Source organism: Neolamprologus multifasciatus, chromosome 12 (genome assembly GCF_963576455.1).
Source record: "Neolamprologus multifasciatus chromosome 12, fNeoMul1.2, whole genome shotgun sequence".
Taxonomy (NCBI): Eukaryota; Metazoa; Chordata; class Actinopteri; order Cichliformes; family Cichlidae; genus Neolamprologus; species Neolamprologus multifasciatus.
The window spans coordinates 36705372-36733114 of record NC_140450.1 but is presented as its reverse complement, the minus strand read 5'-3'; the positions used below and the strand labels follow the sequence as shown (position 1 = coordinate 36733114).

General features: G+C 45.9%; 1 protein-coding gene across 3 annotated transcripts in view; it reads left to right on the top strand.

Moving 5' to 3' along the window:
• Positions 1-27743, top strand: part of pdzd2 (PDZ domain containing 2) — a 67456-nt gene that overhangs the window by 17736 nt on the left and 21977 nt on the right. For all 3 annotated transcript variants that reach the window (XM_085179753.1, XM_085179754.1, XM_085179755.1), the window contains 14 exons: positions 852-1327; positions 5006-5477; positions 7950-8095; positions 8277-8409; positions 10697-10840; positions 11707-11806; positions 11940-12082; positions 12354-12473; positions 17706-17820; positions 17922-17995; positions 18842-19064; positions 25425-25542; positions 25695-25827; positions 27297-27384. In XM_085179753.1, coding sequence (XP_085035879.1) covers positions 852-1327; positions 5006-5477; positions 7950-8095; positions 8277-8409; positions 10697-10840; positions 11707-11806; positions 11940-12082; positions 12354-12473; positions 17706-17820; positions 17922-17995; positions 18842-19064; positions 25425-25542; positions 25695-25827; positions 27297-27384 — 2485 coding nt within the window. The remainder of the gene's footprint in view (positions 1-851; positions 1328-5005; positions 5478-7949; positions 8096-8276; positions 8410-10696; positions 10841-11706; positions 11807-11939; positions 12083-12353; positions 12474-17705; positions 17821-17921; positions 17996-18841; positions 19065-25424; positions 25543-25694; positions 25828-27296; positions 27385-27743) is intronic.

Sequence of the window (27743 nt, the reverse complement as noted above, 5' to 3'; positions counted from 1 at the left end):
TAGATCAGGGGGTCAAACTGAGCTGAGAGCCACTGCTGTCGTCTCACACGTGTTCAGCTAGAACAGGGGTGTCGAACTCCAGGCCTCGAGGGCCGGTGTCCTGCAGGTTTTAGATCTCACCCTGGGTCAACACACCTGAATCACATGATGAGTTCATTACCAGGTCTCTGGAGAACTGCAGGACATGTTGAGGAGTCATTTAGCCGTTTAAATCAGCTGTGATGGATCAAGGACATCTAAAACCTGCAGGACACCGGCCCTCGAGGCCTGGAGTTCGACACCTGTGAGCTAGAACAAAACAAACACACAAATATTTCCTAAAATGTTTTGTTTGTTTTTTAAATTTCAAATCTTGTATAAGACAAAACTGCAAACTTATCTGAAGCCTTTCAAACACACTGGTCCTGTGTGCGCACACGTTGTGTTTGTACAGAACAGAATAAATAAGTGCACACAGTGTGACTGTCACTGACAGCCTCAGCAGCTTTGTGCTCTCTGCTCATGTCGTCTTCATATTCAGTCATGTTGTGCTTTGGATTTTCCTCCCTAACAAACAGTCACCTCAAAGACAACCTGCATTATGTTTCTCCACATCAATGCACGGCCGCAAGAGGCCCGCGGGCCGCGAGTTTGACACCCTGATAGAGATGCTGTGCAGCTGTTCTTGCAGGAGCAAAGCCTGCTGCATGCATTCACATCACAGCTCTGAAGCTGCTGACAGGACAAGATTAAAAAAGAAAGAAATCAAAATTAAAAGTGTCCTGTGAGGAGCAGAATGAATGTGTATTTGTTGAAAACTAACGTCTGCACAGATGCAAGTGTTTCCTGATCGGTGACTCTTCTCTCTGCAGCGGCTGGATCCTGACTCCTACCTGAACGGGGATGGGGGGAGTGTGTGCAGCACTGTTAGTGGCGGAGGACATGTGGAGGACACGTCCCTCTGTCTGGCTGCTATTCAGAAGCTGGTGGAGTACATTCATTTCAACTTCATGGAGGGGGACACAGCTCCATCAGCCAGCCGGGCCTCACACAGTGAGGCGTTAGATGTTGAGCTTCATACGGTTTCCCTCAGTAAGGATGAGGGCGATGCTGCGGACTTCGGCCTCAGCTTTGGAAACATCCCTATTTTTGGAGACCCAAAGGGAAGAAAGAAGGGAGGCCCGAGGAGCAGGAGGGATCAGAGCCCCATCATGGACGTGGGCTGCATCTGGGTGACGGAGGTGAGGAAGAGGAGCCCAGCAGCTCGTTGTGGTGGGATCAAACTGAGAGATGAACTGCTGTCGCTGAATGGGCAGCTAATGGTGGGAGTAGATGTCAGTGGAGCCAGGTAAGATTAATAAAAACTGATATATGAGTGAAGATCTGTGAAAAGTAAATAACACTCATTACCTCCACAGCAAATACACTGAAGAAACAGGCAGCAGCATTGATAACCAAATCATCATTATGAACATTAACAAGTGTGAGCAGCTCTGTCAGAGCAGACGTTTGGTGGTTTGCTGCCACAGTCTGACCCAACAGAGTGATCAGAGCTCCAAGCACAGGTACAAGGATCATGATTTGGACTGGGGCAGTTTGAAGTCCTCTATACCCAAGTGCTCTACAGTGATGAAGAGTAGTGTGAGCACATATACATATATCTATATATCTATATCTATCTATCTATCTATCTATCTATCTATCTATCTATCTATAGATAGATAGATGATCTGAAAGGGTGATCTGAATTTGGGACAACCCAAGAATCAGGTGACATGGGCGCAAACACAGCAGAAGGTACTTCCCAATCAGAATCAGCAGGAGATTTAAAGTAACCGCTGCTGGAGGTGATGTCAGCAGCGGTGTGTATATATATATATATATATATATATATATATATACACATACATACACAGGGTGGGCCATTTATATGGATACACCGTAACAACATGGGAATGGTTGGTGATATTAAAGTCCTGTTTGCGGCACATTAGTATATGTGAGGGGCAAACTCCTCAAGATGGTGGTGACCATGGTGGCCATTTAGAAGTCGGCCATCTTGGATACAACTTTTGTTTTTTCAATAGGAAGAGGGTCATGTGACACATCAAATTTATTGGTAATGACACAAGAAAAACAATGATGTGCTTGGTTTCAACATAACTTTATTCTTTCATGAGTTATTTACAAGTTTCTTACCACTTATAAAATGTGTTCAATGTGCTGCCCATTGTGTTGGATTGTCAATGCAACCCTCTTCTCCCACTCTTCACACACTGATAGCAACACCGCAGGAGAAATGCCAGCACAGGCATCCAGTATCCGTAGTTTCAGCTGCTGCACATCTCGTATCTTCACACCATAGACAATTGCCTTCAGATGACCCCAAAGATAAAAGTCTAAGGGGGTCAGATCGGGAGACCTTGGGGGCCATTCAACTGGCCCACGACGACCAATCCACTTTCCAGGAAACTGTTCATCTAGGAATGCTCGGACCTGGCACCCATAATGTGGTGGTGCACCATCTTGCTGGAAAAACTCAGGGAACGTGCCAGCTTCAGTGCATAAAGAGGGAAACACATCATCATGTAGCAATTTCAAATATCCAGTGGTCTTGATGTTTCCATTGATGAAGAATGGACCCACTATCGTTGTACCCCATATACCACACCAAACCATCACTTTTGTTGTTCCAACAGTCTTGGAGGATCCATCCAATGTGGGTTAGTGTCAGACCAATAGCGGTGGTTTTGTTTGTTAACTTCACCGTTCACATAAAAGTTTGCCCCATCACTGAACAAAATCTTCTGCGTGAACTGAGGGTCCTGTTCCAATTTTTGTTTTGCCCATTCTGCAAATTCTGTGCTGATCTGGGTCATCCTCGTTGAGATGCTGCAGTAGCTGGAGTTTGTAAGGGTGCCATTTGTGAGTAGCTAATATCCGCCGAAGGGATGTTCGACTAATGCCACTCTCCAGTGACATGCGGCGAGTGCTACACTGTGGGCTCTTGCTGAATGAAGCTGGGACAGCCATTGATGTTTCTTCATTAGTCACAGTTTTCTCACGTCCACATTTTGGCAAATCCAACACTGAACCAGTTTCACCAAACTTAGCAAGCAGTTTGCTAATTGTAGCATGGGAGATGGGTGGTCTCGTAGGGGGTCTTGCATTGAAATCTGCTGCAATGACCCGGTTACTGCGTTCACCAGATATCAACACAGTTTCGATCCTCACGTGTTAACCTCTTCGACATGTCAATGGCTGTGAACAAAGAGAAACTTGTAAATAAGTCATGAAAGAATAAAGTTACGTTGAAACCAAGCACACCATTGTTTTTCTTGTGACATTACCAATAAGTTTGATGTGTCACATGGCCCTCTTCCTGTTGAAAAAACAAAAGTTGTATCCAAGATGGCCGACTTCTAAATGGCCACCATGGTCACCACCCATGTTGAGGAGTTTGCCCCCTCACATATACTAATGTGCCACAAACAGGACTTTAATATCACCAACCATTCCCATGTTATTACGGTGTATCCATATAAATCCACCCTGTAGAAATATATAAACCCTCTGAAGCTCTCTGTCACTGAAGCACAAAGTGCTTCAATCTGTGACTGGAAAGTACAGCGGACAGAAATGTCTGGTAGTGTAATCATTTGTTTTACAGTGACTCTATGGTGATTTCATGGTGATTACATCAAACTGTCACGCTGAGGTTAAGTCATGCTTCTGCTGTAGATCTAAAATATGCTCCCACACTTCTGGTGGGCTTAAGAGTCAATGTTTTGTAATGTTACCTTTATTTTTCTTAGCAAATGATTTAATAATTGATCAACATTAATTTATCCTGCCTTACAGAGACCTGCTGGTTACAGCTCGATGACTTTTCATCTGTTTTCAGTTCATCCATCCATATTCTGCTGCTTATGCAGGGCTAGGTCACAGGGTCAAATCCTCTAGCTTATCCGGGGGAACACCAAGGCCCCGGGGCCTCCTCCCCATGGGACATGGCTGGAACACCTCACCCAGGAGGCATCCTTGTCAGAAGCCCTAACTATCTTAACTGGCTCCTTTTGGTGTGGAGGAGCAGTGGCTTTACTCTAATCCCCTCCTGAATGGCCGAACTTCTCACCCTATCTCTGAGGGAGAGGCCAGCCACCCTTCAGAGGAAGCTCATTTCTGCCGCTTGTATCCGCGATCTCGTTCTTTGGGTCACCACCCACAGCTCGTGGCCATAGGTGAGGGTAGGGACGTAGATCGACCGGTAAATTGAGAGCTTCGGTTTTACACTCAGCTCTGTCCTCACCAAGATGGATGGTACAGCATCTGTATCTGTGAGAGACCAACAGACCTATCTGTGGATGCCCTGCTGCCTCCTCCCCTCACTCATGAACAAGACAAGACCACGACATACTTAAACTCCTCCACTTGGGACAGTAACTCGACCCTGACCGGGAGTGGGCACTCCACCCTTTTCCGGCTGAGGACCACGGCCTCAGACTTGGAGGTGCTGATCCCCATTCCCGCCACTTCATACTCGTCTGGGCTCCACCTGATGAAGCCAACAGAACGACAAGCAGAGATGAAATTGTGAGGCCACCCAAGTGGAAGCTTCATTCTGCTGTGAGAGTAGGATAAACTAAAGGGTCAGATGCATCTGTCAGGTCTTTGATGGATTTCTTTTCCTAATTCAAAAACACTATTTCATCCCAAACTGTCAAACTGTTATCTTTGCATAAAATGAACTAAACAAATGTGTGTTTGTGACAAGTGCTTGTAACAAAGATTTAAAACAATTAAAAACAGTTGTTATTAATTTGTCTGGTATGTGTAGACAAACACTGCTTCGTTGAGTCAGGAGCCTTTTTATGTTTGAATGATTCACAGGAAGGCCAATGAATATAAACACAAATCGAGCATTTTATTGTAGAAAAGTGTAGAAATACTGACCTCAGTGCAAAGACTACTCCTAAAATAGTTCTGCCTTTATTTTATGACACCTTCATCTTTGCCTTATTCACAGTTACCTGACTGACCAGTGCTGGAATGGAGGCTGTATTTACCTGATACTGCTGCGGCGAGTCAAGCGAAAGGCTCCTCTTCCTCCCTGTGATGCAGCTGAAAGTGTTTGTATCCCACTCACCAGTGACAACTGTGAAGACCAGCGTCACAGCACATCGGAGTCCTCCGACAGCTCTGCAAATTACAGACGCACACGTAAATGTGGAGTGATATCACGCTCATCCTTCAACCACGAAGTGCGGAGGTCTTATCATGACTACAGTTCTCATCCTGAGAATATAGAAACTCGTCCTCCAGATAACTCAGCTCACGTCCTCCCCACACCGTCTAAGGAAAGCCCGGACCACTGTTCTCAGGTCAGAGCTGCTCCCCAGCGTCCACACGGTGGCGAGGCTGCCCCCCAGCCGCTAAGGTGTTACAGTCAGCTGCTAGAGTTCAAAATGGATTCTTCCTGCAGTGAATATTTATGCCAGGTGAGACAAATCGGATCAATACACGTCTGTAGAAGCTCCCAACATGTTTCACTCAGTAACTGTTTCAATGAGAAGCAAATACAATCTAATGTGGTTGTTGATAGGTTCATCTAGCACAAACCCATTGCTGGAACACCAAGACAATTCTGCTACAACGGCAAAAGCAAAACGCGTCACCACAGCTCTTTGTGTGATCTCGTGCACGAGGGCGACGCCTGAGACGAGCGCTGTTCCTGCCGCTCGAACGCCAGTCGCTCTCAGTCAGCTCCCCCATAGCACTGCTCTTTATTGTGGTTACATGAATATGCATAGGTTCATTAACATATGACGTCTTACACAGGTGAACAAATAGTACCATCTGTGTGTATGTGTGTGTATCAAGATGTGACCCTGTGAACGCCTCCTTAAAAAGCCGGAGTCCAGCGGTCCAAACAAAAGGCTCTCATACTAAAAGAGATACAGATACAATCCTCCTGTACCGTAAATCAGGAAGAGACGGTACGACCTCTCATGGCCTTAGGATGTGTGTGTATGCCAGAACACTCTGGATTATTATTATTATTATTATTATTATTATTATTAGATTATGCACCTCTACGCATCTATGGTCATATATTTCTAAGCATAAATGACAATCCAACAATATAAACCCAACAATTGTCATGGAAACGTGATCATAAAACTGTAAGCCCAGGGGGCAGAGATGTCTCGTGCAAACAGAGAGCTCTGTCAGAACATGAAACAGCAGATCAGTCTGATCAGGCAACGGTTTCAAAATCCTAAAAACTTTCTAACATCTGTGAGGCTGAATTTTAGTTATGGTTTGAAAAATAAATTGTGATCTGTTTTTTTCCTAAAGTTTATTTGGTATCTTGGGACTTCATCATATGACTCTAGCATAGACACCAGTGGGAGAGGAGAGTGGGAATGGGAAGATGCTTCCCTCCCTGGCTGCCCAGAAATGAAAAATAAAAGTTGTGCATGTGGGTTTCCTTTGACCCTGTTTTACACTGACAGCTGTTAAACCTTTCAGACAGTACTGTGATGGGGCCCGAGGCCAGTACGTGGCAGTGGACACAAACGCAACAGCGATAAGAACTCCACAGGTTTGATTAGAAACAGAAATAACCGTAATAAGACGAGGACATGTGGCGGGGAGTCTCTGACCTGGAGGCAGTGTACAGTGTGTGAAGAGCTACAACTGGAGAGAAGATGATTCTGCATTACTTGCACATGGAGAGCACAAAGCTTTAGAGGGGGCAGCTGGGCAAACGTCCGAGTGGTGTGGGAGTGAAGGGCAGGTCAATGGCGCAGTCATAGGCTCCGTGGGGTAGAAGGGACCACGCCTTGTCCTTACTGAAGACGTCCTGAAGGGTTATGATGTTGCTTTTGGACTGAGGAAATATCCAGAGGTGAAGGTGTGGCTGAGGCTAGAGCTGAGGATAAGCAGCTTGCAGACACAAAATATTCCAGCTTGTGACCTCGTTGACCAGTTGATGTGTGGATTGTGTTTTCTTAATCGAGGGTAGCTGAGAATTCAAGGCGTTTCAGGGGAGGTGAAGGTGAGGAATAAGAGTGCTTCCCAGAGGTTTCCTGGCGTGACCAGATGGACAGGTTCGGCTCAGCGAGTGATTAATACAAAGACTTGGTTGTTGAGTGAAGTGGCCGGTATGGGAGGGTCGAGCTGAACGAGCGTTTACTGCTGTTAAACTGCTGTTCACAAACGCTGTCCATCTAATCTGACTGAGCTGGAGCTGTTTCAAAGAAGAATGGGCAAAGATTTCAGTCTGTAGATGTGCAAAGCTGGTAGAGACAGACCCTAAAAGACTGGCAGCTGGAACTGCAGCAAAAGCTGGTTCTACAAAGTATTGACTCAGGGGGCTGAATACTTACGCACACCCCACTTTGCAGTTATTTATTTATAAAAAATGTTTGGAGTCATGTCTGATTTTCGTTCCACTTCTCATGTGTGCACCACTTTGTGTTGGTCTTTCACGTGGAAGTCCAATAAAACTGATTCATGTTTGTGGCTGTAATGTGACAAAATGTGGGAAAGTTCAAGGGGGCCGAATACTTTGCAAGCCACTGTATATTGTCAATGTGGAGCAACCAACCAGCAGGGCAGAAAATATAGTCATTTGCAGGGGGAGAGCTGGAGCTTATTTGGTGATTTATCAATAGTGCCTCAATGGACCTTAACCACATGATTGCATATGACCAGTAAGTTAGTCCATGTTTAATTAAAGATTTCCAAGGAAAGCAAGAGAGTAATGGGATAGTGGTTTAACATGTAGGTCAGTGTTGTGAGAAACAACTGCTATGTCATTCCTGTATATCATGCAAAGTGTTTGTAGCTTATCTTTGCTCCTGTTTTCTACATAATTCATGTTTTTGCACATTACTGATAATATAGCTAGTATGTAGTAACATTTATATCTGATAAGTTGTTTGTTTTTCATGTGTTTTTTGTAGCCCAGAGATACCAACCACATCTGGAAAATGCACATGGTGAAGGGTCAGGAGGGCCTTGGCATAAAGATCACAGGGGGGCGTGGCTCCAAGCGTTCCCCTCATGGCATCATCATTACACATATAGAGGAGGGAGGCGCCATTTACAGGTGCAGTTAGGAAGGAAAAATGTATAAAATACATGGTTTAGTTTATATTTGTTGACCTCTCTCCAACCCCCCTTCTGTGTGTGTGTGTGTGTGTGTGTGTGTGTGTGTGTGTGTGTGTGTGTGTGTGTGTGTGTGTGTGTGTGTGTGTGTGTGTGTGTGTGTGTGTGTGTCTGTTTTACAGGGATGGGCGTCTTCATGCTGGTGATGAGTTACTGATGATTAATAATCAGTCTTTGGTGGGTCTTACTCATCAGGAGGCTGTTGCTATCCTCCGCTCTGCTGCAGGTCTGGTCCAGCTGGTGGTTGCCAGTCGGGTAAGTGCACAAACCCAAACCCAGACACTGGAGGCGTGAGTGAGTTTGATCAGAAAGTGAGCAATTTATTGAGGCTAGAACCATAACATAATTAAAAGGCAAAATGTGAAACTGAGACTAAAGTAACTAATTAATTCTTCGATCTTATATATGATCAACCTATCTCTAATAATCTGCTATGTACCACAGGCCTTCAAGCTGGCTGTAGTTAAACCTTTACTCAAAAAGCATCTCTAGACCCAGCAGTCTTAGCTGATTATAGGCCAATCTCCAACCTTCCTTTATATCAAACATCCTTGAAAGAGTAGTTGTCAAACAGCTAACAGATCATCTGCAGAGGAATGGTTTATTTGAAGAGTTTCAGTCAGGTTTCAGAGTTCATCACAGCACAGAAACAGCTTTAGTGAAGGTTACAAATGATCTTCTTATGGCCTCTGACAGTGGACTCATCTCTGTGCTTGTCCTTCTTGACCTCAGTGCAGCGTTCGATACTGTTGACCATAATATCCTATTAGAGCGATTAGAACATGCTGTAGATATTACAGGTATTGCACTGCAGTGGTTTGTATCATATCTATCTAATAGACTCCAATTTGTGCATGTAAATGGAGAGTCCTCTTCACACACTGAGGTTAATTATGGAGTTCCACAGGGTTCGGTGCTAGGACCAATTCTGCATCCTCCACAATCAAGTTCAAGTTCAAATTTTATTCGCCACATGCAGTGGCAGGTTGTCCTGCAGTTGAATGAACCCGCCCCCCGACCTTACACACACAACACAGACATCACATGGGGATACAAGTCAGAGAACGGTTGCATTACAGAAAAACACTGAAATGTACACTACAATGGGAAAGTACAAGAGGAAAAAAGAGACCTCTACTCATGCTGGGCTATAGAGGACAACATGAGAACAGGAGGCAAAAAAACTCCTCTGCACAGAAAGCACATAGATGTCCACAGCACATCATTATAGAGCACGTGACCAGCAACAGGGTTGGGTAGGGGGTGAGGAGTAATCCCAGGCAACACAGCAGCCATCCTGCCACTGCGCCGACTCTCCAGCGCGGGCCCAGACCCGCCTCGTGTTCCCAGGAGGCAACAAGCATCGAAGGCGTTGGAAGGGGAGGAGGGATGTGTGAGTGCTTATCAGTGTAAATGTATGTGTGTGCGTGTCCATAGTTCAGCTGAGACAGTGTCCTTCACCCTAACAGGCTAAGTAAACAGTCTTCCAGCCAACCCAGGTGGCCTTGCATAGAGTGGGAAGAACAGTCAAAACACAGTGGTTATCAGGGTGTTGTTGTTCGGCTCCAGCCTTGAGCCCACAGCTGGCGCCGAAGGGGTAGCAGCATTATAACGATGATTTTTCTTTTACAAACAACTCATGAGAATTTCAAGCTGTTTTTAGCACTCCAACACCGACACTGGTCTCTCAATCTCCCGTTGGATAGCTGCGAGTTTCTCCATGATGTTATTTACCTTCAATTCTGTGGTGTTGTCACTCTTTTGCTCACAGAGCAGATTCTGAGACCTCACGACCGCAGCCAACTGATCCGCGATGTAATCCAGCTTCCGCCCAGAGGTGTTGTTCCGAGTGGATTCTTCCCTGATGTAATCCAATATACGCTCAGAGGTGTTATTCTGAGTATTCACTGCAGCTGTAAGCGCCTCCAAGCTCTTAACCATGCTGCACTCAGTGAACCCTTTCTGAGAAGCCGCGCCTCGTCCCATCGTTCCAATCCCAGCGGGCAGCCTTGGGGGGGTTTGAACAGCTGGTTCCGCTTTCTTAATTCTCCGAAAAGCCAGGGCCAAGCCAGCTCCGATCAGCAAGAACCCTGCTATCATGGTTCAGAATTGGTAGATATCTTCAGCGTCCTTGATCGACAGTCCCGCCAGGCACACGATCCTCCATTTCTGGAGGAAATCAGCCATCCTACGTGCTGTTTGTTTGTACTTATGTACTAGCTTTAGGCAGTCCTTGCCAAAGTGGGTTAAAATGTCTTGATGCATGCTCAATCATCCAGGTAAGGAAATCCGAAAGGGAAAAGGAAATTTCAGGGTCCCAGATTTAAGCCCTGTGGGAGTGTCCCCCCCCCAAGAGGGACACGGACCCCCTAATGATCCTGAAGAAGCTTCTCGGATGTGAGAGGTGAAACGTCTTCAAGCAACTTCCAGACGCTTTTCTTTCCAAGCTCCTTAAACTAGTATGACAGTAGCAGGCTGCATTTTTGAAGGTTTTGTATAAAAAATATGGTTTGCATGTACACATCCATTGTTGTCCTTGCAGGAGGATTCAGATGTAGGCTTTGATCCTTTTCCATCCACCAGTCTGCCAGACCTTGTCAGCACCTGCAGCTCCACTTCCTCCCTGTCCCAGGCTGCTCACACCAAGACTTCCAACAGTAGCACCAGTCTGCACAAGTCCTACATGGTACAAACAGATAATATGTAAAGTGAGACAAATCGTTTTTTGACCTCTTGCTGACTTTGAAAGTTTGCTCACTTAGAATAAAACGTTTTATGGTAGCTTCATTTTCACTGTGAGGGAGAATATCAACCAAAATCCAGGAAGACACATGATGTGAAACTTCTAAATTAATTTGAATGTCACTGAGTCAGTTAGTAGAGACTCCAGTAGTCAATGCTACCAGAGTCAAATGTTACAGCAGCTCATGAGTGAATGAACGTGATATAATTTCTCCCAACACTTGCATATAGGGTCAGGGCTGCAGCATGCAGTCGGTACTGGGTCCTGCTAATGACCTGCTAATTGTCTTCAGGTGTGTTGCAGCAGGAACAGATGGAAAAGTTTCAGAGCAGCCTCGAGGACTGGAGTTTGACAGCCGTGGTTTAGAGAGGTTCTTTCGACATGTCCAAGATACACGATCATAATTATAATATTTCTGTCTGAGTCAAAATTGAACTGAATTAAATCAGGACCTTGAGAAGTGAAACCCCAAATATAACAGTAAACTTAAACACTGCTGCAAAAAAGATGAAATTAGTGTCGCAGAAAAATCATTAATGTGGTGATTTAGCACACAGTGAGTGCTCGGTGCTGCTTTTATATCTGTGGTGACGGCTGCACTTTACAGTGTTAAACCTGTGAACTGAAGTGTTGGAGCGTCGAGTGTTACTGTCCCACAGTCTAATAACAGAAACACAGAAATAGCTTTAGTTTTTTGGCACATCAGTAAAATGTATTGTTGTGTGTTCTTTGGTAGGAGCCAAAGGAGTGTCAGGTGTTCATAGCTGCTTACAAAGCTGCTTACAAAGAGAGTGTGCGTGTCCTTGCAGGTTGATAGCCTGGAGAAATTAGAAGAGCAAAGTCAGGAGGAAACGGCCCAAAGATCCTGCTGCAGCCCCACAGCCACGAAGCTGTGCAGCCGACCCCAGGGTTAGTGTCACAGAAACACACTGTTCAGTAACAACAACGTGGCTGCTACAAAGGAAACTGTGCACCTCTGTTTGACATAACCATCGCTGGTTCATCTTCATGGCAAAGATTTGAAATGTTTCTCTCGACCTAGGAGGGAGCACTCGCCTGGAATCAGTGGGTGAGGATGACGAGCTGTTTGTGGCTAATGGGACGAGCTCCTTTGAAACGGTGGAGAAGCCTGGCCGACGTAAACACTCCCTACCTCAGCAGCTGGACCCGTCTGGAGTGAGACAGGTCAGTCAGTGTCACAGGGTCTTTCTCCCAGTGTTGGATGAAAAATGGCATGAGCGCTTAACTGGGAAAAATAAATCAGAACGATAGCCTCTTAATGTCGTGTAGCTAGATATACATTAACATAGATCTGTAACATGTCACAGGAAAAAAGGTATTTTGTGTGAAAATGCAAATTATGTCAGAGACTAAGTGAAAGAAGGTCTCATCACTATGGAAATAACTGTTTGGAAATTTATTTGTCAGACTTTGTTTTGCTTCATTCAATTTCCAGGAATATCAGATCATTAAGAAATCAGCTCGCTCCCTGAGCACTGTTCAAGTGGAATCTCCATGGCGACTCTCACAGCCGTCCATTATCTCCAGTATCGTATTAATGAAAGGTCAGGGCAAGGTAAGTGCACTCATTTGGTGTACATGAATGAAGCTTTGAGCCTCTGAAAAGACCCATCTCTCTGCTGTTAATGCTTGTGCTGTGTTTCCTCTTAATGATGTAAAGAATGAAAGGGTTTCCTTACTAAACATTACAGTGTGGCTCCCACAGCCCAGGCAGAGCGGACGGAGACGGATAGATGCAGCAATAATGTTATAAAAACAGATGAAGAAAAGATGTAGACTATACAAAGTAGAACACACACACAAACATGTATATTTATTCATTCCCCTCTCGCCCCTCGTCTATCCTTCAAGCTCGGCCCTCTACCAGAGGCCTGGGAGCGTCCTGCTGGGCAGTATCTTTGCCTGTTTGAATGTTTGACGTGTTGGCCAGTTTGACGTGTTGGCCAGTTTGGCCTGTCTTTCCATGATGGTTGCTTCTCCTCTTTCTCAGGTACAGCCTCAGGGTGCTGGAGTTGGTGTGAAGCCCTCCATGCACAGTAAAGACCTTCCTTGTCTTGATGCCAGTGGTTTCTGTCTCCTCCTTTAGCCAGCTTATTATCCCAGCAGATTATAATAGTAGATGCTGATCGCCTCTGTCTGGTTCTACCATTCAGTGGACTCCTCGGGACTTGCCTTACTTTATATAAGTATTTGGTGATTGCAGCTTTCTTAGTGACCTCTTCGTGGCCTCTTCGGTTTTCCTACTTACCTGTAGGGTCCCCAGGTACTTGTAGCTGCCCTCGATGTCTGCAGTGTTGATCCTCTCAGTTCTCACTACCTTCCCTCTCTTTGTTATCATCTGACTACACTTCTCCAGTCCGAACGACATCCTGATGTCATTGCTGTATATCCTGGTGGTGTGGATCAGTGAATCGATGTCTCGTTCACTCCTGGCATACAGCTTGATGTCATCCATGTACAGGAGGTGGCTGACAGCTGCTGCGCTCTGTAGTCGGTATCCGTAGGCAGTCTTGTTGATTCAATTCAATTCAATTCAATTTTATTTATATAGCGCCAAATCACAACAAATGTCGCCTCAAGGCGTTGATGATCTCACTGAGGGGGGGTCAGGCCTATGCAGAACAGCAGTGGGGATGGAGCATCTCCTTGGTAGCTCCCGCACTTGGTGGTGAGATATGAGCTTGGAGTTGGCCTCTAGTGTTGTTCGCCACATCCCCATTGAGTTCCTGATGAAGGCTCTCAGGGTCTGTTGATTTGTATAGTTCTCAGCATTCCAGGATCCATGCGTGGGGCATTGAGGCTCTCTTGTAGTCAGTCCAGGTAGTGCACGGGTTGGTCAGTCTGGTCTTACAGTCCCAGGCGACTGTTCTGTCTATCAGTAGCTGGGGTGTCACCCTTCTCATTCATATAAGTGCTGCCAGACAACTTCAACCAGCAGGCGTGAGCCATGTCAGGGCCTGGAGCTGTGCAACTCTTCATACTGGAGACCCGTTCTTGGATGGACCACTGTGATGGTCACTGGATCTTGTTCAGGGAGGTTTGATCTGCTCTTAGATCCAGTGGCCACTGAGCATTGCTGTTATGGTTGCATCCTTCTCCTATCTGCTCCAGTTCATGTGAGGCTGTTCTCATATTGTAACTCTCTGGTGTACCTCTTCAAGCTACTGTCTAAGGCTCTGAGCGTTTACAGGCCTCAGGTATGGACAGCCTGCTGTACTTCTTTCTTTACCACACCTTTCTGCAGCTCTGATAGTTGGCTAACTTCATTCTAGACTAGCTCGAGTCTCCTTCTCCAGGGTGCTGCTCCTTGCTGCTGTTCGTCTCAAAGCCAAACATCTTTGTGATCCCTGCTGCTGTGCTGTAGATCAGCGGCTTCCCCGATGACCCCAGTAAGGACTGCCTGTAATGTTGCATTCACTTCTTCTTGTAGACCTTCAGAGGGGACTTCACGTAGTCTTGGTAGTCAGAAACCTGGACCCTCCCTGACTGTGCTCTAGTTTTCCAGCTTCACCAGGTCAGCTTCTCTTGCACTCAACGCACCTCTCATGGGCTTGGTACCCGATACAGGTGACGGTGATGACATCTCCCCCCTGACCTGAAGCCCTGGTTCCCCTTTGCTGTAGCACTTGTGTTGTACCTCATTAATCTCCAGTTGGGATTAGCAGTTCCTTCTATGGAAGGCTGGAACACGGAGCTTTGTTTCACCGTCAGTCTGGATGTTGGGTATCAAAGACTCCAGAGGTCCCACATCCTTTCATGTAACCCTTTCGCTGCGTAGTAACCCAGTTTTTCTTCTCTTAGCTGCAGAGTACTGTCTCAGGATTTAAAAGCATTAAATATATCTACACATTTGATATGAGCAGGTGTAGCATAGGTATCCTGTTTCAGGATCATTATATTCATTCTTATAGAACAAGAAATTGTTGTTGAAAACCAAGGAATAAAGCTGTTTCTTAGAATCTGTGTTTATTGCTGAAGCTTATCAATTAAAACAAAGACATCAGACACTAATTAAAAACTTTAAACCTTCCTATTCTCCTGCAGGGAGGTCTGAGGGATTTTCTATGTGCTGACCTCTAATCTGTACAAGTTACCGTGGTGATTTATCCCAATAAGAAGTAAATCAGCTTCTTCTTAGAGAAGACCCAGGGTTAACCCTGAGGTTACCAGGATAAACCAGACAGTGCAGGGTCCTGTTCAGTTACCAGTGTAACTGTAACCTTAACCTGCTCTCTGGCAGATTTCCTTCAACAAACGATGGATGTGTTTCTGACTCGGAGCAAACGGATTTGTGGAAGTTTATGCACAGGATAAAATCACAGTTAGATATTAGTTTGCTGCTTTGTGTACTTAACATGAGCACTTTGACGGTGATTCAGTCATCAGTATAGGACGGAAACAGCGATTAGGTCATTGATTTATAATCAGCTCAGAACAAAATCTTCAGTGTCCATCTTTCTAAAGCTGTGGGTGGTGATGCAGCTCCTCCCGGCACTGCAAACATGTACATAAATGTCTCAGTCTCGGAGCTAGCTCAAATAGCTTTCACGCCCAGGGTCCGTTTGTCCTCAAACATAAAATATGTCCTTAGTCTGAATACCTGAATTAATCTAAGTCAGTGGGGTAAAAGTAACATTTCTGTGTCTTTTATTAGTTGCTCCCAAGTTCTTAAACTTAGATTTTGCTGCAGTTATTATTATTGTTGTTGTTTTGTTTGCTTTCACATCTTTATGAAACATAAAGATGATATTTGAAAAACTTAAAAAATAATTTAGGGTTTTATCTTTTATTTCTTGTTTCTAACAAAGAGTTAACTAGTGAGCTAATTTCCTCTCAGATATGGAGGTGCATCTACTTGTCTGCAGTCAAACAAAATTCTACTTTTAAGTTCATCAGTTTAAAAACAAAACTTCAGGCAGTCGGTGACCTCAGGTGTTTTACGTTCTGCTGACTTCTTCAGGTTTACAGTGTAACAGTTACCTGGATGAAGCTTTAAGTGCTGAGCATTGATCATGTGTCGTGTCACAGATCGCTCAAGGCTGTCACGGTTACAGCTTGGACAAACTGAACTACGCTAACTACTAAAGTGAGTTTGTAAGTGCAGCTGGAGAACGTGTGTCAGCATTCTGAAAGCTGATAATAGATCAGCTTTCAGAAACACTAGAAACTGTAAGTGCCAGTCCATTTCTTCACTTGTCATGTTAACAATCCGTTCAAATTTGCCTGACATCCACCTTGAAGGTTCATCATTTATTGGTTGGAAACTGACAGAAACCTTGTACCCAGGAACTGTGACTGTCAGACTGTCATTAGCAGACGTTTACCTTTAAAACTGTGTGTTATAGCTGTACTATATACATTGTGCTGCCTTTGTTGGTATTGGTAACATTTAGGACACGATACTGGCATATGGGGACTGTAAATATCACAATCTAATGTCATTTCACATTTAAACTGACCTCACGTTTACATTTTACATCTGCTGTTCTTTAAGTTGATGCCAAAATGTGTTATTTTTACTACAAGTCTCCTAAAGTACAAACAAAGGACACAAAAATGCAGTTCTAGCCTGTGTCATGGTCCTGGGTCTATGACCCATGTTTCTAGGTTTCCTATGTTCTCATTTAGCATTGTTTAGTTTCCTCATTCTTCCTTTAATCATTTGTATTTCTGGTTGTGAGTTCTTGTTCATTTAGTCTGTTGCTGTTCGTGCCTCCCTGTGTCTATCGTGTCTATCATCATGTTTAGTTCTGTCTCTGTTCCCCGTGTTCGTCCTGTTTTACTTTGAAAGTCTAACGTCCTGTGTTTAGTGTATTGCTTCCTGCCCGTCTCATTAGGTTTGATCCCTCCCAGCGGTGTTCCCTGTGTGTTTCAACTTCCCTTGTTGGCCCTCTGTGTATTTAAGCCCTTTGTGGTTCTCTGGTTGTTGCTGGATTGTCTGATTCTTACACATCAAAGCACATTGTACAACATGCCACATTCACCCATTCACACAAGCATTTTCTTCGATGCTTCCTAGCTAACAGTCACACACATTCACACTCCCATGGATGCATCGGAGAGCAACTTGGGGTTAGTGTCTTCTTTTTGCTGTCCTCTTGGACCAAGAGGCTATCATTGTCCAAGAGGACAGGCATGCACATGCAAACCCAGACCATCTTAGACTGCAGCAGGCTTGCAAAAATACGTTTACCTTAGAGACACTGTTGTACCAATTCATATGAGGCAGGGCTGGTGAAACTGATCTAGTAGCTTGACGTGTCTACAGCAGAGTCACACCGTACAACAGTGCTGTCAGGCCTGCTGCTCTCTGTTTGGTGGACTTCATCTCCACTTTCAACCCTTCTGTTCCTTACTCGCTTGTGGAGTTGTGACGTCTGCCTGTGGCTGGACAGCAGGTGGCAGCGTTGAGCCCACAGCCAAAACCATGAGCAGTGCTTTGTCACAAAGGCCCTTTGCAGTATGTGGCTGCAGGATCTTCTGACTGTGTTTACTTCCATACGCTTTTCAAAGTAGTAAACCCACATTGTGCAGTCGACTGTCATCCTGTAGCAGAGACTCTGACTGTGTTACATCATTGTTATCAACTAAACATTTTACATTTACACTTTACTTTGTTAATGATGTTTTCACTGCAACTTTCAGTCAATCTGGTAAGAATTTATACCTTGATATCTATGTAAGGAGAAAAGAAACCTCTAAATGTGTCATGTGTCACTACTAAGAGCTGTGATGATAACACTGAACCCTCGGTTCCTGCTGTTCTGTCTGACTCCAACTCCCACAGGGCCTTGGGTTCAGTATTGTTGGTGGGCAGGACTCAGCACGTGGTCAGATGGGCATCTTTGTCAGGACAATATTCCCCCACGGTGCTGCGGCAGCTGATGGACGGCTGAAGGAGGGTATTACTTCCTGTTCTGTGTTACTGACTTGGAAGGAAAGGTTTGACAGCACCTGGCAGAGATCATTACCTACTAACGTGATTTTATGCCCCCCCACACAGGAGACGAGATTCTGGAGGTGAACGGAGAGTCTCTGCAAGGACTCACACACCAACAGGCCATCCAAATCTTCAAGGTTGGCTTTCAGCGTTTATATTTCATCAACAATGTGAAGAACTTGAACTGTTGTCTCCTCCTGATGGTGGTGAGAGTAATTACACCAATGCCACTGACGTCTGTATCCAGCTGCTGACATTATGCTGTAACCTGCTTGAACTATTGCAGTTTGTGTAGATTGCTTCTGTACACAGTTATCGTGGTGTACAACTTCAAAATGACTAGATACCCGAGTGTTACTCTGGGATACTGTGAACGAAAGCAGAACCGAAGCGACTGTGAGTAGAGCAGGTGAACGATTCAAACCCAAATATCCTCTGCCCTGTCGCTGTGGCTTTAACTCGCTCACATTTGTTAAGAGTGCAGAGTCGTTGACAAAGAACACTATTATAAAAACCTCCTCTGCATTTTCCCAAACTTTACGACAAAGTTTAAATGAGGGATTTTTGCTTTTTCTTATGTTAGTGCATGTTGTTAGGCTGCTGTGCTTCATTTGCATGACATCGTCCCTTAATGATAATAAGGAGCCCCTCCCTCTGCCTGTCTGTAAAACCTGTCTGTAGTTTTGTCCTCTTATAAAGTTACAAACAAAAGATTTGTCTGATTTTTAGATTATTGTTAAAACCCCATTTTTAAAAGTATGCAATGTGTTACTAAAACTGTTGATTTTTGACATTTGCAAACTTTGTGACATGGTGTTGAATTTATGAAAGAGTAACTGTTGTGTAGTTGATGGAGTGAGCTGACAGGTCAGCACAGGCCTGTCTTCAGCTGCGTTCGTGAAAACTCTGACATCACAATATTACACCTTTCATTTGGGGGTAACTGTCACTAAAGACGTTTTTATTTCCACTTTCATTAACAGCAACTTAAGAAAGGCGTTGTAACGCTGACCATTAGAACACGGCTGCGCAGCCCCAGCCTGACACCATGTCCCACCCCCACCCTCCTCAGCCGTTCCACTTCACCCAACTCTCATACCAGTGGAAGTACACCAGTCCCATCAGGCTGCAACGAAGCTGATGAACGCAGAGGCCCTGGTCCAGGTCCGAAGGACTGCATTGTCATGGAAGTTACACTTAATAAAGGTGAGCTGGTGTGACTGAAGCCAGAGACCAGTTCAGGTGTCACTGGTTGATTTTGTATATCTGTGCGTGTCTGTGTGTGCGTCTGTGTGTGTCTGTGTGTCTCTGTGTGTGTCTGTGTGTATCTGTGCGTGTCTGTGTCTGTGTGTCTGTGTGTGTATCTGTGTGTGTCTGTGTGTATGTCTGTGCGTGTCTGTGTGTCTCTGCGTGTGTCTGTGTGTCTGTGCGTGTCTGTGTCTGTGTGTGTCTGTATGTGTGTCTGTGTGTGTCTGTATGTGTGTCTGTGTGTCTGTATGTGTGTCTGTATGTGTGTCTGTGTGTCTGTGTGTGTGTCTGTGTGTGTGTGTGTGTGTCTGTATGTGTGTCTGTGTGTCTGTGTGTGTCTGTATGTGTGTCTGTGTGTCTGTATGTGTGTCTGTGTGTCTGTGTGTGTCTGTATGTGTGTCTGTGTGTCTGTATGTGTGTCTGTATGTGTGTCTGTGTGTCTGTGTGTGTGTCTGTGTGTGTCTGTGTGTCTGTATGTGTGTCTGTGTGTCTGTGTGTGTCTGTGTGTGTGTCTGTGTGTCTGTGTGTGTGTCTGTGCGTGTCTGTGTGTGTGTCTGTGTGTGTCTGTGTGTGTCTGTATGTGTGTCTGTGTGTCTGTGTGTGTCTGTGTGTGTCTGTATGTGTGTCTGTGTGTCTGTGTGTGTGTCTGTGTGTGTCTGTGTGTCTGTGTGTGTGTGTCTGTTTGTGTGTCTGTGTGTCTGTGTGTGTGTGTCTGTGTGTGTGTCTGTGTGTGTCTGTGTGTGTGTCTGTGTCTGTGTGTGTGTCTGTGTGTGTCTGTGTCTCTGTGTGTGTATCTGTGTGTCTCTGCGTGTGTCTGTGTGTATCTGTGCGTGTCTGTATGTGTGTCTGTGTGTCTGTGTGTGTCTGTGTGTGTGTCTGTGTGTGTCTGTGTGTGTGTGTCTGTGTGTGTGTCTGTGTGTGTCTGTGTGTGTGTGTCTGTGTGTGTGTCTGTGTGTGTCTGTGTGTGTGTCTGTGTCTGTGTGTGTGTCTGTGCGTGTCTGTGTGTGTCTGGATGTGTGTCTGTGCATATCTGTGTGTGTGTCTGTGTGTGTGTCTGTGCATATCTGTTTGTGTGTCTGTGTGTGTCTGTGTGTGTATCTGTGCGTGTCTGTGTCTGTGTCTGTGTGTGTTTCTGTGTGTGTGTCTGTGTGTCTCTGCGTGTGTCTGTGCATATCTGCGTGTGTGTCTCTGTGTGTGTCTGTGTGTGTATCTGTGCGTGTCTGTGTGTCTGTGCGTGTCTGTGTCTGTGTGTGTCTGTGTGTGTGTCTGTGTGTGTCTGTGTGTGTGTCTGTGTGTCTGTATGTGTCTGTGTGTGTGTCTGTGCGTGTCTGTGTGTGTGTCTGTGTGTGTGTCTGTGTGTATCTGTGTGTGTGTCTGTGCGTGTCTGTGTCTGTGTGTGTCTGTGTGTCTGTGCGTGTCTGTGTCTGTGTGTCTGTGTGTGTCTGTATGTGTGTCTGTGTGTCTGTGTGTCTCTGTGTGTGTATCTGTGCGTGTCTGTGTGTCTCTGCGTGTGTCTGTGTGTATCTGTGCGTGTCTGTGTGTGTGTCTGTGTGTATCTGTGTGTGTGTCTGTGTGTGTGTCTGTGTGTGTCTGGATGTGTGACTGTGTGTGTCTGTGTGTGTCTGGATGTGTGTCTGTGCATATCTGTATGTGTGTCTGTATGTGTGTCTGTGTGTCTGTGTGTGTGTCTGTGTGTGTCTGTGTGTGTGTCTGTGTGTGTCTGTGTGTGTCTGTGTGTCTGTGTGTGTGTCTGTGTGTGTCTGTATGTGTGTATCTGTGTGTGTGTCTGTGCGTGTCTGTGTGTGTGTCTGTGTGTGTCTGTGTGTGTGTCTGTGTGTGTCTGGATGTGTGTCTGTGTGTGTGTCTGTGTGTGTCTGTGTGTCTGTATGTGTGTCTGTGTGTCTGTGTGTCTGTGTGTCTCTGTGTGTGTATCTGTGCGTGTCTGTGTGTCTCTGCGTGTGTCTGTGTGTATCTGTGTGTGTCTGTGTGTATCTGTGTGTGTGTCTGTGTGTGTCTGTGTGTGTGTCTGTGCATATCTGTTTGTGTGTCTGTGTGTGTGTCTGTGTGTGTCTGTGTGTATCTGTGTGTGTGTCTGTGTGTATCTGTTTGTGTGTCTGTGTGTGTCTGTGTGTGTCTGTGTGTGTCTCTGTGCGTGTCTGTGTGTCTGTGTGTGTCTGTGTGTATCTGTGCGTGTCTGTGTGTGTGTATCTGTGTGTGTGTCTGTGTTTGTGTCTGTGTGTGTCTGTATGTGTGACTGTGTGTGTCTGTGTGTGTCTGGATGTGTGTCTGTGCATATCTGTGTGTGTGTCTGTGTGTGTGTCTGTGCATATCTGTTTGTGTGTCTGTGTGTGTCTGTGTGTGTATCTGTGCGTGTCTGTGTGTGTGTCTGTGTGTGTTTCTGTGTGTGTGTCTGTGTCTCTGCGTGTGTCTGTGCATATCTGCGTGTGTGTATCTGTGCGTGTCTGTGTGTCTGTGCGTGTCTGTGTCTGTGTGTGTCTGTATGTGTGTCTGTGTGTCTGTGTGTGTGTCTGTGTGTCTGTATGTGTGTCTGTGTGTGTCTGTGTGTGTCTGTGTGTGTGTCTGTGTGTGTCTGTGTGTCTGTATGTGTGTCTGTGTGTCTGTGTGTGTGTCTGTGTGTCTGTGTGTGTGTCTGTGCGTGTCTGTGTGTGTGTCTGTGTGTGTCTGTGTGTGTCTGTATGTGTGTCTGTGTGTGTCTGTGTGTGTCTGTATGTGTGTCTGTGTGTCTGTGTGTGTGTCTGTGTGTGTCTGTGTGTGTCTGTTTGTGTGTGTCTGTGTGTGTCTGTATGTGTGTCTGTGTGTCTGTGTGTGTGTGTCTGTGTGTGTCTGTGTGTGTCTGTGTGTGTGTCTGTGTCTGTGTGTGTGTCTGTGTGTGTCTGTGTGTCTGTGTGTGTCTGTGTGTGTGTCTGTGCGTGTCTGTGTGTGTGTCTGTGTGTGTGTCTGTGTGTATCTGTGTGTGTGTCTGTGCGTGTCTGTGTCTGTGTGTGTCTGTGTGTCTGTGTGTGTGTCTGTGTGTGTCTGTGTGTCTGTGTGTGTCTGTATGTGTGTCTGTGTGTCTGTGTGTCTCTGTGTGTGTATCTGTGTGTCTCTGCGTGTGTCTGTGTGTATCTGTGCGTGTCTGTATGTGTGTCTGTGTGTCTGTGTGTGTCTGTGTGTGTGTGTCTGTATGTGTGTCTGTGTGTCTGTGTGTGTGTGTCTGTGTGTGTGTCTGTGTGTGTCTGTGTGTGTGTCTGTGTCTGTGTGTGTGTCTGTGCGTGTCTGTGTGTGTGTCTGTGTGTGTGTCTGTGTGTGTATCTGTGTGTGTGTCTGTGCGTGTCTGTGTCTGTGTGTGTCTGTATGTGTCTGTGTGTGTCTGTATGTGTGTCTGTGTGTCTGTGTGTGTGTCTGTGTGTGTCTGTTTGTGTGTGTCTGTGTGTGTCTGTATGTGTGTGTCTGTGCGTGTCTTTGTGTGTGTCTGTGTGTGTCTGTGTGTGTCTGTCTGTCTGTGTGTGTCTGTATGTGTGTCTGTGTGTGTGTCTGTGTGTGTCTGTATGTGTGTCTGTGTGTGTGTCTGTGTGTGTCTGTATGTGTGTCTGTGTGTCTCTGTGTGTGTATCTGTGCGTGTCTGTGTGTCTCTGCGTGTGTCTGTGTGTATCTGTGTGTGTCTGTTTGTATCTGTGTGTGTGTCTGTGTGTGTCTGTGTGTGTGTCTGTGTGTGTCTGTATGTGTGTCTGTGTGTGTGTCTGTATGTGTGTCTGTGTGTCTGTGTGTGTGTCTGTGTGTGTGTGTGTGTGTGTGTCTGTATGTGTGTCTGTGTGTCTGTGTGTCTCTGTGTGTGTATATCTGTGCGTGTCTGTTTGTCTCTGCGTGTGTCTGTGTGTATCTGTGTGTATTTGTGTGTGTCTGTGTGTATCTGTGTGTGTGTCTGTGTGTGTCTGTGTGTGTGTCTGTGTGTGTCTGGATGTGTGACTGTGTGTGTCTGTGTGTGTCTGTGTGTATCTGTGTGTGTCTCTGTGCGTGTCTGTGTGTGTCTGTGTGTATCTGTGCGTGTCTGTGTGTGTGTATCTGTGCGTGTCTGTGTGTGTGTATCTGTGTGTGTGTCTGTGTGTGTGTCTGTGTGTGTCTGTATGTGTGACTGTGTGTGTCTGTGTGTGTCTGGATGTGTGTCTGTGCATATCTGTGTGTGTGTCTGTGTGTGTGTCTGTGCATATCTGTTTGTGTGTCTGTGTGTGTCTGTGTGTGTATCTGTGCGTGTCTGTGTGCGTGTCTGTGTGTGTGTCTGTGTGTGTTTCTGTGTGTGTGTCTGTGTGTCTGTGTGTGTGTCTGTGTGTATCTGCGTGTGTGTCTCTGTGTGTGTCTATGTGTCTCTCGTGTGTCTGTGTGTATCTGTGCATGTCTGTGTGTCTGTGTGTGTGTCTCTGCGTGTGTCTCTGTGTATCTGTGCATGTCTGTGTGTGTGTCTGTGTGTGTCTGTGTGTGTATCTGTGCGTGTCTGTGTGTGTGTTTCTGTGTGTGTATCTGTGTGTCTCTGTGTGTGTGTCTGTGCGTGTCTGTGTGTCTCTGCGTGTGTCTGCGTGTGTCTGTGTGTATCTGTGCGTGTCTGTGTGTGTATCTGTGTGTGTCTGTGTGTGTGTCTGTGTGTATCTGTGTGTGTGTCTGTGTGTGTGTCTGTCTGTATGTGTGACTGTGTGTGTCTGTGTGTGTCTGTGCATATCTGTTTGTGTGTCTGTGTGTATCTGTGCGTGTCTGTCTGTGTGTCTCTGCGTGTGTCTGTGCGTGTCTGTGTGTGTCTCTGTGTGTCTGTGTGTCTGTGTGTGTCTCTGTGTGTCTGTGTGTCTGTGTGTATCTGTGTGTGTCTGTGTGTGTGTCTGTGTGTCTGTGTGTCTCTGTGTGTGTCTGTGCGTGTCCGTGTGTGTCTCTGTGTGTGTCTGTGCGTGTCTGTGTGTCTGTGTGTATCTGTGTGTGTGTGTGTGTGTCTGTGTGTCTCTGTATCTCTGCGTGTGTCTGTGTGTGTCTCTGTGTGTATCTGTGTGTGTCTGTGTGTCTCTGTGTCTCTGTGTGTGTCTGTGTGTGTCTGTGCGTGTCTGTGTGTGTCTCTGTGTGTGTCTCTGTGTGTATCTGTTCGTGTGTGTATGTGTGTCTGTGTGTGTGTCTGTGTGTGTCTTTATGTGTGTCTGTGTGTGTGTCTGTGTGTGTGTCTGTGTGTCTCTGTGTGTGTCTGTGTGTGTCTGTGCGTGTCTGTGTGTCTCTCTGTGTGTGTCTGTATGTGTGTCTGTGCGTGTCTGTTTGTGTATCTGTGTGTGTCTGTGTGTGTCTGTGTGTGTCTCTGTGTGTGTCTGTGTGTGTCTGTGCGTGTCTGTGTGTGTGTCTGTGTGTGTCTGTGTGTGTATGTGTGTCTGTCTGTGTGTCTGTGTGTTTGTCTGTGTGTGTCTGTGTGTGTCTGTGTGCGTGTCTGTGTGTGTCTGTGTGTATCTGGGTGTGTGTCTGTGCGTATCTGTATGTGTGTCTGTGTGTTTGCCTGATTGTGTGTGTCTGTGCGTGTGTCTGTGTGTGTCTGTGCGTGTGTCTGTGTGTGTCTGTGTGTGTGTCTGTGTCTGTGTGTGTGTCTGTGTGTGTCTGTGTGTGTGTGTGTGTTTGTGCGTATCTGTATGTGTGTCTGTGTGTGTGTCTGTGTGTGTCTGTGCATATCTGTGTGTGTGTCTCTGTGTGTGTCTGTGCGTGTCTGTGTGTGTATCTGTGCGAGTCTGTGTGTGTGTGTCTGTGTGTCTCTGTGCGTGTCTGTGTGTGTCTGTGTGTGTCTGTGTGTCTCTGTGTGTGTCTGCGTGTGTATCTGTGCGTGTCTGTGCGTGTGTCTGTGTGTGTGTCTGTGTGTGTCTTTGCGTGTCTGTGTATGTGTCTGTGTGTGTCTGTGCGTGTCTGTGTGTGTCTGTATGTGTGACTGTGTGTGTCTGTGCATATCTGTGTGTCTGTGTGTGTCTGTGTGTTTGTCTGTGTGTGTGTGTGTGTCTGTGTGTCTTTGTGTGTCTGTGTCTGTGTGTATCTGTGCGTGTCTGTCTGTGTGTGTCTGCGTGCGTCTGTGTGTTTGTCTGTGTGTGTGTGTGTGTCTGTGTGTCTGTGTCTGTGTGTATCTGTGCGTGTCTGTCTGTGTGTGTCTGCGTGTGTCTGTGTGTGTCTTGTGTGTGTTGTGGCCAGCTGTAGATAGCAGCAAGCACAGCTGTGTGAAAGTACCAAAGCATTGTTTTATGATCACTGCAGTTTCACTGCTGCATCAATCAGAGGCTTTCTTGACTTTACTCCTTACTACGGCTTGAACCCCTGCAGAGCACGGTGTGGGCCTTGGAATTGGAGTGTGCTGTCTGACCCTGGAGAACGCTGCTCCTGGTATCTACATCCATAGCCTGGCTCTGGGCTCTGTGGCCAAGATGGATGGCAGGCTCAGGTAAAAATTTGTAGTTTTACTAATATCAGAAGAGTAAAACGTGTTTTAATGAGAGTATTTCTCAGTATTTGTGATCATCTACTCACTGACATGTGCGTGAATCTTGAGGAGACAACGTTCAGAGTTGTGCTGACACCTGTGCCTCTGTCCAGTCGTGGAGATCAGATACTCGAGGTGGACTCGGTCAGCCTTCGTCACGCTGCTCTCAGTGAGGCCTATGCCATCCTCAGTGAGTGTGGGCCTGGGCCCATCACTCTCATTGTAAGCAGGCATCCTAATCCAAAGGTAAGACCTGATCTGCTTTTAAATAAAAAGTTCAGCCTTCTGTAAAACCGCCTTAACTGGTGGTTTGATTCAAGCTACTGGATGAAGTTACTCCTGCATCCTCTGTCTTAATCCTCATGATGTTTCTCTCCTCCAATGACATTCAGGGGTTGTTGAGCCAAAATGTATCACATAGCCCGGATCTACTCACCAATTTCTAGTTTAATTGAGAATTCAAAGTAAATCGAGTCTCATTCACCCAGACAAAAACACAGTCTATGTTCCATAAACACAATCCTAGGTTTCTTCTTAGCTCTGTATATGCACCAATCAGGCATCACATTATAAGCACCTGCCTAATATTGAGTCAGTCCCTCTTTTGCTGCCACACAGCCCTGAGGTATTTGGCCATGGGCTCGACAAGACCCCTGAAGGTGTCAGTTGGGGTTTGTTTGTCCAGCACGTCCCACAGATGCTCGATTGGATTGACACACGGGAGCCTCGTCAACACCTCAAACTAATGGGCTCCTCAAACCTTTCCTGAACCCAAGAAAGCTCCAGCTGATCCAGGAGAGAAGAACAACCGCTGCCCAAGTGAAAACCTGTAGTGATCCCGTACGTGTCAGGAGTATCGGAGCAGTTGCATTTTTTCTAAACACCGGGTCTCTGTGGCTTTTAAACCACAAAACACGCTGCGCCAAAAATTGGTCCACCCCAAGGATCGGGTCCCCCGACACAAACAGAGTAACATAGTGTAGCTGTTAAGTGCAGGAGGATTGGCAGGATTTATAATCGGGGAAACCAAACAACCTCTGGCTACAACACAGAAGAGCCACCTCGTCAGGCCAGGACTCTGCAGTCTGTTCACACCTACAGGCCAGTGGACACTCTTTCAATGATGAGGATGTAACATCCTGGACAGGGAGGAACGCTGGTTTGAGGGCGGAGTCAAGGAGGCCATTTACGTGAAAAGGGAAAGACCATCTCTGAATGGAGGAGGGGCCTAAGGGTCCATCTGTCACCATCTTACATGCTGTGATTGCAGCCATTCCCCAACTCTGTGAATGGGACTCATGGACATTGATCAGTGGTTGTTGATCAGTGGTTGTTGATGGTCATCTCAATGGTCATGAAACTGACCACATGGCCCGTTGTTAGTCAGTGGTATTAGTAGTCACTATGCAAATATGAAAATAATACATGGTCTGCAACAATGCTCAAGTTGGTGGTAGGTGTCAAAGTAACATCATGAGTAGCATGACCCAATGTCTCCCACTATAACTTTGCCCAAAGCATCAAACGGCCTCCACCAGCTTTTCTTCTTACCGTATTTCATCCTCATTCAAAAACCCCTTATTCTGTTAAATGTGATTGTCGGCACATGTGCTAATTATTGTGTTTGGTAGATTCCTGAGGGTTGGTGCTTTAGGATGTATTTGTCTTTCTTGATGCTAAAATGCATCTTTTTGTGTTTCTTTGTCTCGCCTCAGGTATCAGAGCAGGAGATGGATGACATCATAGCTCGATCCACTCACAGGGACAAAATGAGCAGGAACAAGCACTCATTTCATTCCCAAGGTCTGACCTGTACCAGCATTCACATTTTAATTAACTGTATCAACTATTTTACTAGTTAGCTCCATCATTTTACACATGGCCCTGCTACACTATTGTAGTTTAACTACTGTGTAGGCAAGAGCACTGTTTCTTTGGTCTGTAACAAGGTTTCCATGAAGAACATTGTACTGTGACAAGACAGGGTTGATGTTGTTCACTTAGTCCTGGTCTCACCATGGTATTAGATCACTTCCTGTTCTTGTTACGGTGCACTGTGGTGTTTTTCTGTAGGTCAGTCTGTGTAGCTTGATTAACTGCAAATTTTCTCATTGAAACTTATTTCATAGTAACTTACAGGGGCTGTATTAAAGCAGATCTTC